Below are 11,570 nucleotides of genomic sequence, written 5' to 3'. Positions count from 1 at the left end.
AAGCATGGGTGTAAGTACACAGCCTTGCCTCACTCTACTGGTGATAAGGAAAGCACAAGAACATGATCCAGAACTCTTTCAAGAACAAATTTCTCTAGTGTAAGCAATATGTGTCTTCTCTCAAAAGATGACAAATATGGAAATATGTATTATATGATAACACACGACTGTCAAAAACAATTATTAAAATTATATTGGCAAGTAATGTAGAAAAACTTAATTTTAAAAAAGCTACATAAATGTACAACTGGAATGCATCCTTAGGTTAGGAATATTGATACCCATTTCTATTTGAGTTTGACACTATTTGTTTAGGGCTAGAGTGATGGATGTAGAGTTAGGAAGACCTAGATTTGAATTCTATCACAGACACTTGCCGCCTAGAGGACCCTATTTCACTTATATATGACTGTGTTTTCACATCTATAAATGAGAAGGTTGGACTTAATAATTTCTAAATGCTGATTTAGATTTAGATTTAGAGCCTTTTGGCTCTAAATCTCTGCTCTTATAGGTATCTCAACTAGAACTAGAATCCAGGTATTCCTAACTCTATATCCAGCACTCTCATCTTTCTATAGAAACCACAAGTCTTTTATTAACCTTTAACTTTTGTCTAAGTATCTCTTTTAAGACAGAAGAGCTGCAAGCAGTAGATCATCAGGTTAAGTGACTTGTCCAGGGTCACATAGCTAGAAAGTGGCTGAGGTCAGATTTTAACCCAGATCCTCCAATCTCCAGGCCTGGCACTCTATCTGCCATGCTACCTACCTGCCCCAAAGCTCCAAGCCTTTTTGATGACACTTTGTAAAGTGTACCTCATTAACATGTTCAGCCACAAGGCTCAGGATTGACTCACTGATTTTTTCCAAATTACTTCATCTTACTATTTACATTTGCTTCATTGATAGAGGATCTTTCTGGAGTCAACCTGGAGACTGGCTTCAACTTAATTTCATTGAGTTTTTTTTCCTTTCCATATTGATTTTAACAATATAATTATTACCTTATATTATCATAATATATAACAATTGTTATTTTATATATACTTATAATAATTATATAAAACAATAATTATAATATATAATTATATAACATAATTAACTATATAATGGTATGGAGCTGAGTCTGGGTTCTCAGTGGACTTAAAGATCTGGTAGATTGTACCAAGATGTAAAGGAGGCTTCAAATAACAACAATCATAATATCTAATATTTATATAATTTTATTATTTGACAAGTAGTAATGATTTGCAATTATTATCTCCTCTGATCCTTGTAACAACCCTGTGAAGTAAATTCTATTATTATTCCAATTTTATATATGAGGAAACAAATTAAGTGATTTATTTAGGGTCACACAGTTTTAAGTGTCTTGCCCGGGATCACCCAACTCATAAATGTATGAGACCAGATTTGAACTCAGGTCTTCCTCACCCTAGACCTGGCACTCTTATGTACTGAGTCTCCTCACTAATCTTTCTAAGGTCCTGGTAACAGATTATATATTTCCACCTAAGTATGCAGAGGATATCGCTGTAAGGAAATGTAGCTTCTAAGCTATAAAGTATCTGGCTGTAGCAGCCCATGAAATAAAGAATAATACAAAATGGCCCTCAATCCCACATGATTTTTGCTTATGCAGTGATTGTGGCAAAATATTAGAAAGCAGAATGTCCTTAAAATCAGACGGCTCTTAGGCAATCTATAAACATTAACTTATTTAAAAAAAAACAAAAACCCTTATCTTCCATGCTAGAGGCAATACTGAGTATTAGTTCCAAGGCAAAAGATCAGTAAGTGCTAGGTAATTAGGGTTAAGTGATGTGTCGACAGTTACAAGGCTAGGAAGTGACTTGAACCCAAGACCTACTGTCTTCAGGCCTGGTCCTCTATTCACTGAGCCACTCAGGGGTTCCTGTCTTCTTGTCCTAATGACCAGTGAGCTCACATACCACTTGAGGAATGTAGTCATAGAAAATTTAACATTTAAAAATCAGATGTTCATCTTCACTAATCTCTAAATGGAAGAGCATTTCTTTTAATTATTCAAAAGCATTTTTTCTGAGAAAGTGTTCCTAGCCTTCATTAGATTACCAAAAGGGTCCAATACACACACACACACACACACACACACACACACACACACACATTAAGAACCCTTGCTAGAGATGAAACCAGAAGACAAAAGGAAGTTGACATCATTGGAAGATTTGCTTCCATGTTCTTCTTGAAAAGATCCAAATAAAGAGATGTGAATTTAAAAACAAGAAGAGAAACAATTTTGGGGATAATTGGAGGAGTTTGTATTTTAGAAAACATCACCAAAACAGCAACATGAATATAATTGCAGTTTATTTGCCAAAATTTACTAAAGACAGAATTACAGAAAAATTTAGTGAAGAACTCATTCTACTCCTTGAAATTAAATCAACATGGACTTTAACATTAGTTGATTTCAAGTAAAGATGGTTCTAGGGAAATAATGGAAATTATTGACAATTTGATTCAAAATTAATAAACAAAAAGAGGTCCAAGTTTTCTCTAGTACATAGAAGCCTCTGCCCACTTACAAATCATGGCTATTTCAGAAACAATTAAGAAGTATTGGCTATAATTAGTACCAAATAACATTTAGAAAAATGGTGATTACAATTTTACAGGAAACAACTGGTATCTGAAATAAAGATATTTCAGAGTCCCATAAATTTGTGGGAGTGAAGATTAAAATAAACAACAAATTAAAAGAAAATTAAAATGAGAAAAAATAAAATGAAACCAATTCCAACTTGATTTATTTAAACAAGATATTGATATATTCATGGCTACAAAAACTGGTAATGGAGAAAGGAAAAAGAATTTCCAAAGATTACCATAAGAAAGTTTGGCAGCTGTAAATTAATTGCCACAGCAGGGAGGCCAAAAGAACCTAACAATACCTTAGGCCAATAGCACCTGATTGCTTTGCCAAGAAACAAACAATTTTATTTTAGAATATAAACTTTTTGTAAAGTCTTACAGAATAATATAGTAAGATTATGAGCAGTAGTGACTCATTTAAAGAATATTAAGTGAAAAGAAGGAAGCAAGTATGTAGAAAGTTTGGCAAAAATATATAATTGGCCAGATCATTATCATTATGGCAGCATTTAAGGATGGAAATAGGAAAACCAGGAATGAAAAATGGGTTGGGAAAGAGGAGGGGGAGTACCCAGAAAGTTCTTTCAAAATTTTGTGACAAACTATTTTTCTCATCAATAACTACTACATACTGCAATAGAACTACTGCCAAGGGACTTTGTCATAGCCCCAATGTGAGGATTAATGAAAACAAAGCCAGAAAGAAAAGATACACAGACTAAGTAGAGAGAAACTTCATGTACATGAATGCCTAAACAGCAAAGGTGGGGTATACTAAGAAAGAGAGAAAAAGATGGAGAAATAAAAGGAAAGTGTGGGGCCAGGCAGAACAATTTCAAATATTTCTGTTATTTTTGCCAACTTCTTTTTTTCCTCCTTATGCCAAATCCATTCTTTGCTTTCTCATGCTTTCTCACAGTTTGCTCACGTTACTCTTCTATGTCTATAATGCCCTCCTCTCAGCATTCCATCTATGACTACCAAAGTTAGCCAACCTTTAATATCCAGTTTGGATCTTAAGTTCTTCTTGAAAACTATGTTGCCCTGAAAATTTAAAGTTATGGTTCTTTTCTTAAAAGTCTCACTCTGATTGATATCACTTTATTCTATGCCTTTTATGCATTTACCATTATAGAATGTAAACTTTGTTTTGTGACTTTCTATACGCACCATATAACACAATGCCTAGAACACTATTTGTTAATTGATTCTCCTTTATACTGGAAACACTTACGGGGGTCTTTTTCCCTATTAGATTTTAAGTTTCTTGAGATCAAAAATGATTTCTGATTAATCTTGTATCTCCTCAGTCCTGATTTTTTCTCTACATACTGTATGCATTGAGCATATTGTTGAAAACAAAGGGCTAGAGTAATTGGAATAGAATATATATGTTGGTCTGAATTTTTTTCTAATGAAACAATATTGAAACCAAGAATAAGCACTCACCTATGCAAAATTTCCAACCTCCAACTGTGCATTTTGACATCACATAATTTTTGTGTAGGCACACCATATTGGGAGGAATGGGGCAATTCACTACTATGATTCTGGCTTGTGCATATAACTTTCATTTGACTTTTACTGTGACAATTTACAGAGCAGGTGCTAAGATAATTGCCCCTATTTTCTTTTGGTTTTCTACAGTTTACAAGCCAAACAGGGGGAAAAAATCTATTCATCAATACCTGAGGCATTTATTAATCACCTGGTAGATTTATTTAGTATCAAGACAATGTCTAGGGAGAAAAATTCATTGCAAACACTTTTCAGGGGCTTGCACATTTTCGACAATTAAAAAATGTGACCCTAATTCACATAAGAGCACATCCATCTGATTAACAATAACCCATTTGATGAATGAGTCTGTGTCTGTAAGTCTGGTTAGTTTGAAAAAGGATAGATAAAAAGTGCTGACTGGCTGTAGATGATGCTAATTGGGATGAAGATGCAGGTACTTGAGCCTGATAGTGACATTATTTGCAAATCATGTGCATTGCACTCAGAGCAGTGGGTGTGTATGTGTATGTGTCTATCTAATGTGTATGTGTGTGTACAGATTTGAAAATGCTCTGCTTATTGATATGTAGGAAAACATCAAATGAAGAGAAGAGTTTGAATGAAGTAAATGGGATTTATGAGCATTCACTCATTTACTTATTGCACCTACCATGAGCCCCACAGGATGATGCTAAAACAAGGGAGAGGATTTAGTTTGCCCTCATTATCCCTCAAAATACTCACCTCCTTCTGAAGCCTTCCCAGACTTACCCACTCATTCTGGTCACTTTAAGTATTCTAAAAGTTCTACCTGTAGGCCTAGTCCATTCAATCCATAAAAGCAAGGAAGGATTTATTATTTCAAGCTTTCTCTCTTACAACATATACCTGTCTACATAAGAAAGGGGCTTGATAAATGTTTGGGGAAAGCTTGAATAACTATATAGCTACTGGCAGTTGGATACTTCTTTATGCTTTTATGTGCTTCATCTCTTGTATATGTGAAGGAAAAATATTTCTCTTCCCCATTATTATAAAATTTCTTTGCAGTCAGGGGCTCTGGGTACAAGTTCCTTCAAATTTCTCCATAGCAATGGTTAGGATATTCAGTTCAAATAGTAGTCTTTAAATCTTATTGCCTAGCCAGAAAATGAAAGAAGGAACTGAGGTGGAAAAGAAAAAGAAAAGAAAAATCAGGGAGTGCTTGTCAAATTGAGCTGATTTTTTAATTGTTTCTTTGTGAGAATCATAGGGTCATAGATTTAGGGGAAACTAGTGAGAGATCTTCTTCTCCAAGATCACAAAATTAGTAAGGAACACATCTGAAATCAAAACTAAGTCCTTAGATTCAAATCCTAGCTCTGACAGGTGTCACCTGTCACCCACTTTAAAAAAGAAATGAGGCTTTTTTGTTGAGGCAAAATGCATGATTTTTCTTTTGTTTTCTTTATTCTGGGAACAAGAATTAGAATCAAGAAAGGCGCAGAAATTAGGAGGAATTCATGATTGCAATGCACTGTTTTCCTGCTACAAGGCTACATGCGATTGCAGAAAGTTACATGGTTTATGACAAATATTTGCAAGGTTACTACATTGACCTGCAATTTTCCTTTGCTACCAAACACGGAACCAGGAGTAGTCATCAATTTACAGAACCAAATAAAACTTTTTCTTGAGTTTGATGGTTGTCAAGAGAGTGAAGCTACTGTCAGATCTAGTCTTTACAAGGAAGCAGGGAAGGTAGTTAGTAAGCTCCTTGAGCCTAGGAATTATATTTTTCTTCCCTTTGTATCCTGAACATTTAGCACAGTGCCTGGTGCATAGTGGGCACTTAATGAATGTTAATGGATTGATTGGATAAGGTAGTAACTTACATGGTGTGTTTCGAGACTAAACATTGAAAAGTCTACCAACTCATTGGGTTGGCAAACACTAGATGAGACTATTTCTTCAAACAGTATAGATCAACATATAGTCTTAGAATTGTCTGAGTCACCCAGAAGTTATTTGACTTGAAGAGAATCATGCAGTCAGGAGTAGGACTTAAATCCATGTCTTCTAACTACAATTTTCTCTCCATCTATTTTGCCTTGATGCCTCTCAAACTTCATCATACTTTTTGAATTCTTCAAGGGACCCCATCCCTTGAAGCTACAAGTATCTGTTTTTAAACTATAATAAAGAGCTCAAAAAATCAGAAATTGAATAATAAGCCTATATAGATAATGGTGAGTTTCCAATTTTTAAAACTGATTCATCAAAGCATTTTGCAGAATCTGAAAGAACAATGAGAACCAGAAAATTTAGTTTCCATCAGGACAATTTGGAGAACTTGAGGGAATCCCTTAAACCTCCATGCCTCTATCTTCCACAAAAGCCCATTATTGTGAATATTAAATGACACCATCTTTAAGAAAAAAAAAGTTTTTTAAAAATGGAAATTGCTTTAATGGAAGCCATAAGACAGTTTGGTCATGTGGGGAAAATACTAGATTTGAAGTTAGAAAATTGGACTTAAATCTTGATTCTGCTATTTAGTCCTCTGTGAATTTGGGCAAGTGATTCTATGTCCTCATCTCTCATTGTTAGGGTGAAGGGAGGAAGAGGTGAGGAATGGAGTAAATGACCTCTGAGATTCCTTATAGGTCTTAACCTATGGGGAAAGAGAGACAGAGACCGAGGGGCAGAGAGGTAGGAAGAGAATAAGACAGAGTCAAACAGACATTCAGAAAAGTAGGTAGGCAAACAGCAAGTAGAAACAGATACAAATAAAGACAAGAGAAACAGAATATGTGGAGGAATATGAAAAGAAAGGAAAAATAAATAAAAGCTCTATAGTCAAAAATGAAAATAATATATGGAGAAAGAAGACATTCTGCAAATAACAAGCCTACTGTAGCTCAGGAGATAAGAAATAACAGCAATGGGATAATGAAATTTAGTGATCCTTTGTGATATATATAATTGCAGAGGAGAATGGAAAAGCTGGACTGCCACTGTATAAGCAGATTGCTTCTGTCATTATCATCACCTTAAATAATTCTGAGGGTAAATGCAACACAAATAAACAAATAAAAAGACAAAATAAAAGAAATTAAATTAATAATTTTTTTTTAAAAAAACTTGTTCCCTTTGTTAGACAGGCAAGGCAACAGTAGTGAGAAGCATGCAACATAAACCTGCTTTAATGAGTCTGCATTTCTGCTTCCATTTTGAGTATATGCATTATTTGTTTATTAAAAACAAATCTCAGGAACTCGTAAGATAAATGGTCTGAAGATTATAGAGGTGTGGCATTAGTGTGGAGTAGAAGAAAGAAGAGCAGATTTGGCATATTCCAAGTCTGAATCCTAACACTCCTTAGCTATGTAACCAAGGGCAAGTCATTCTGGCTCAGTGAGTCAGTTCTCTAATCCATAAAATAAGAAGGAAAATACCCTCCCCTCCTTCCCCATCAGGCTGTGATGAAGAAAGTGCTTTGTAAGCCATGAAGCACTAGATAAATGTGAAATAATGTTGTTTATGTTCAATTTTCATCTCTTGCTTTAGGGGCAGAGAATCTGAGGCTTAGAAATAACATTGGATGAGTTCACTCAAAGTGCTGACACAATGAATCTTTTAAAAAATTCATAAAATAATTTTTATATCGTTAAAGACATCTATAACATTTCTGTATACATAAATAAAAATAGTGTTGTCTCACAGAATGATAAATTTAGTCAGTGGATAAAATTTGCACTCCGTGTAAAATAGTACTCCATGAGATCAATCATCTCAAATATTCTAAAAAGAATGAACATTTTTTTAAAAAATCGTACAGTGAAGAAAACAGCTGGTGAGGAATGTTTAAAAATTCAATATATGTTCCTACAGTACATTTGGAAATTTATACTGATGAAATACATGAATAAGTATGTGTTCACATAATGAATGCCATTTGTCAATTCAGAAAGACAACATTCTCATGCAGCAAAATCACTGTTCAACTTGGTTCCATCCAGGCTTTCTAGAGCAATGATGCCCTGTGGCAAATCCAGTTGTCATAAGATTGCAAACTCTTAAAGCGTAGACAATGGATGTACTTTCTAGCACACAACCTATGCTGAAGGTTTGCTTAGGGAGTCTTTGTTAAAGAATCTTCGTGCCTCAATGTTACTGAGAGAAACCGAACAACGAGATGGGTTCTGTCGTCTGTACTCAATGCTTTCAAATATGGCATTCTTTATCACCTGTAAAACAGAAATAACAGGTTTATTCAACATGTATACTCATGACCTTCTACACGCAAGACACTGTATTGGGTGCTAAAGATAGACAATTGTTATAAAAGTCAGAATTCCTGCCCACAAGGAGAAAACATTCTACTGCCAGGGGAAGGAGCTCAGATGGCATATGATATATGCATGGATAAGTATAATACAAAACTCTTGTAAACTCATTTAAAAAAAAACAAAACCTTTTACCTCTTGTGTTAGGATTGACACTAACTATCAGGTCTAACGCAGAAGAGCTATAAGGTAAATTGGGATTAAGTGACTTACCCGAGTTCACACACCCGGGAAGTATCTTAGGCCAAATTTGAACCCACGCCTTCCTATTTCCAGACCTAGTGATTCTATCCATTGAGCAATCTAGTCACCACAAATTCATTTTTTTAAAAATTTTACACAATGGAATGACAATCTGATTAAAATTTTCCACCCAGTCTCTTCCTCAATCTTTATGTTTTATAATACCTAAATGTTTCATCATATGAAAATTAATAGAAAATCTAGGTCAAGGATTCATTTTGACCATTCCCCTGGAAGTTCTTGTTAACAGTAAGCTCCATCCCTCTGTTAAAGAGATAAAGTATCTCTGACATTCTGAATTGTTGAAAAAGCAATTTCAGTAAATAAATGGGCAAAGGATATCAACAGTTTTCAATAGAAGAAATTTATGATATTGACAAGTCTACAGTTACTACACCTTATTTCCTCAGTGAACTCTAAGATCCAGTGGTTTCCACTGGCTTCCTTGCTTTTCCTTACACAAGACACTGTAACTCCCAACTCAATGCATTTAGGTCTCAGCTAAAATCCCACTTGCAAAAAAGCTCAGTTCCCATTAATGCTAGTTCTGTTCCTTTCAGATTATCTTTACTAATTGTTTGTATGTAATTATTTGTACACCTCCCCCATTAGATTCTTAGTTCCTTAAGAGCAGGGATTTGTGTCCTCTTTCTTTGCATTCTTAATGCTTAGCACAGTAACTACATATACTAGGTGCTTGATAAATGCTTGTTGACAATTTGACTTGAACTAATATATAAAATGCTCTCAGTAAATAATAACAAGAAAAAATACAAAATCCACAGTAGAACAAAGGAGTTTTCAACTCTCACTCATCAAAATAGCAAAGTTGATAGAAGATAGAAATAGGAAACATAAATACTACTATATGATTGGTAGAGATGTGTCCTGACTTAACTATTCTGAGAAAAAAAGAGTACAGTCACATGAGAGAGTTATCAAAAGTTTAATAGTTTTAACATATTCTTTTAATATAATGATCCCAAACTGTACATGTTTGGGATGCCTGGAGGAGTTCAAAAAGAAAAAGAAAGGTCTCAGAGATTCCAAAATATTCACATCAGCTATTTTTGTGGTAGCAAACAACTAGAAACAAAGTGAGTTCTCACTAATTAGGGAATGGCTGGATAAATTGTGTAAGATGAGCACAATAAAATACTAGTTTGCCATAAAAATTGACAAATACAAGAAAATCAGAGAAATACAGGAATGCAAATTAAATAATGCAAATTCAAAAGAAGGATATCTACAATGACTGTAAAAACAAACAAAAATGACAAAGTAACTCAGATTAAATGAAGTGACCAATTTGCTTCCATAAGGCATTATAATTCACACTTGCAAGTTAGGCAAAGATATGCTGGTAAATGTTTAAAGACTGGTTCTCTGGGGAATGAGTAAATGTAGTACTATCTTCACTTTTAAGTGTAATCTACATTATTAAAATTTTCTTCATCACTTTTAAAACTAGACAAACAATAAAACAATGAATCAAGTTCTGATTTGTTGCATTTATCAGTCTCCAACTTAAAAATGCTCAGTGAAAATTTAACAATCAGCTCTCATAAGCAAGTATAAGCTGTCTCTAGTATGTATATAGACAAAATGTTGCAGATGCAGACAGAAAACAATACGAGTTTCAGTTGGCTTTTTTTCACTATTTTTACAAAGAACAATTCTATAGGAAATGCTACATGAAGTAAAGACTGCTTATAATGAAGAGCATCAGTAGAAACTCAGGCCACTCAATCTCTATTTCCTACTTTCCATTCCAACTCAGATAGACATAAAAATGTTCATACATTTGATCTTCCTACCACTCATAAGTTTTCTGCTTCATTATTCCTGAACTCTAAAATTCCTTTCCATGATCATAATCTTTTGTTTTATTCCATCTTTCCCTATGCATTATGGTCCTTAGCCTTGATCCTTTCCCTTTCCATGATCTCTATTTTTCTATTATTTCACAGTCCACTGTCCCTATATATATATATATATATATACTCTCCTTCCTTCCCTTTATAAACTGGCTTAGCTCTACCCTATCCTCCAAACTCAATTCCCTTGCCCTCTTATTCTCTTACCTATCATGCTTCATGACTCCCAATCCTGCACTATTCCCATTATCATCCTCCACTTTTATTTACATAATGCTGAACAGAACTAGAAGAAATAATAGCTAGAATTTTAGTGCTTTCTGGCTTGCAATATGTTTTACATTTGTTACCTCATTTGATCACAAAGGAAATGGAATCACTAAATGTTACCACAAGATCCACTACAAACATGTTATCTAATCTCAGGCATATTTTCCCTCCACCCTCTCATTTGTGCACCTGGCTTCATACTTCCCCAAAAGATTGAAGTCATTTGCAATGTGCCCTGCTTCATTTCAAATCAGCTGTATGTTTCTTCTCACTATCTTGACTTGACTAAAGAAGTGACCCTTCTTAATGCTAAAGCCAATCATTGTACACATACCTTTAATCCTATCCCTTCTCATATTCTCCAGCAGATTGACCCTAATACCATTCCACTCAATTATCTTTTATCTCTCCCATATATATATATTAGCTCCTTCATTGATGTCTACAAAAGCACCCATATCTCTCCTATTCTTAGAAAAAAATCATCCTTTATTTCTTTCATAACTTCAATTATTTTATATCTCTCTTCTTCTTTGTGGCTAAATTCCATATAAATTCAAGAGCAATTCTAATTTAAAAGGACAGGGCAAATGTCATCCATTGATGAGGACAAGACATGAAATTGGATTTTTGAGCTTCAAATTCTAGTGCTGGTATTTACTACCTTTGTGATCTTAAGCAAGTTGGTGACTTTTGGGGGGCCCTCAGTTTCT

General features: G+C 34.4%; 1 protein-coding gene across 1 annotated transcript in view; it reads right to left on the bottom strand.

Moving 5' to 3' along the window:
- Positions 1-2,337: 2,337 nt before the first annotated feature.
- The window catches only part of PLA2G4A (phospholipase A2 group IVA), a 166,284-nt gene continuing 157,051 nt past the window's right edge, over positions 2,338-11,570 (bottom strand). The window contains exon 18 of the mRNA XM_007480974.3: positions 2,338-8,368. Coding sequence (XP_007481036.2) covers positions 8,237-8,368 — 132 coding nt within the window. The 3' untranslated portion in view covers positions 2,338-8,236. The remainder of the gene's footprint in view (positions 8,369-11,570) is intronic.

Source organism: Monodelphis domestica, chromosome 2, assembly GCF_027887165.1.
Source record: "Monodelphis domestica isolate mMonDom1 chromosome 2, mMonDom1.pri, whole genome shotgun sequence".
In the NCBI taxonomy this organism is placed as follows: domain Eukaryota; kingdom Metazoa; phylum Chordata; class Mammalia; order Didelphimorphia; family Didelphidae; genus Monodelphis; species Monodelphis domestica.
Note: the sequence above shows the minus strand (reverse complement) of the source record. Positions and strands in the feature narration are given on the sequence as shown.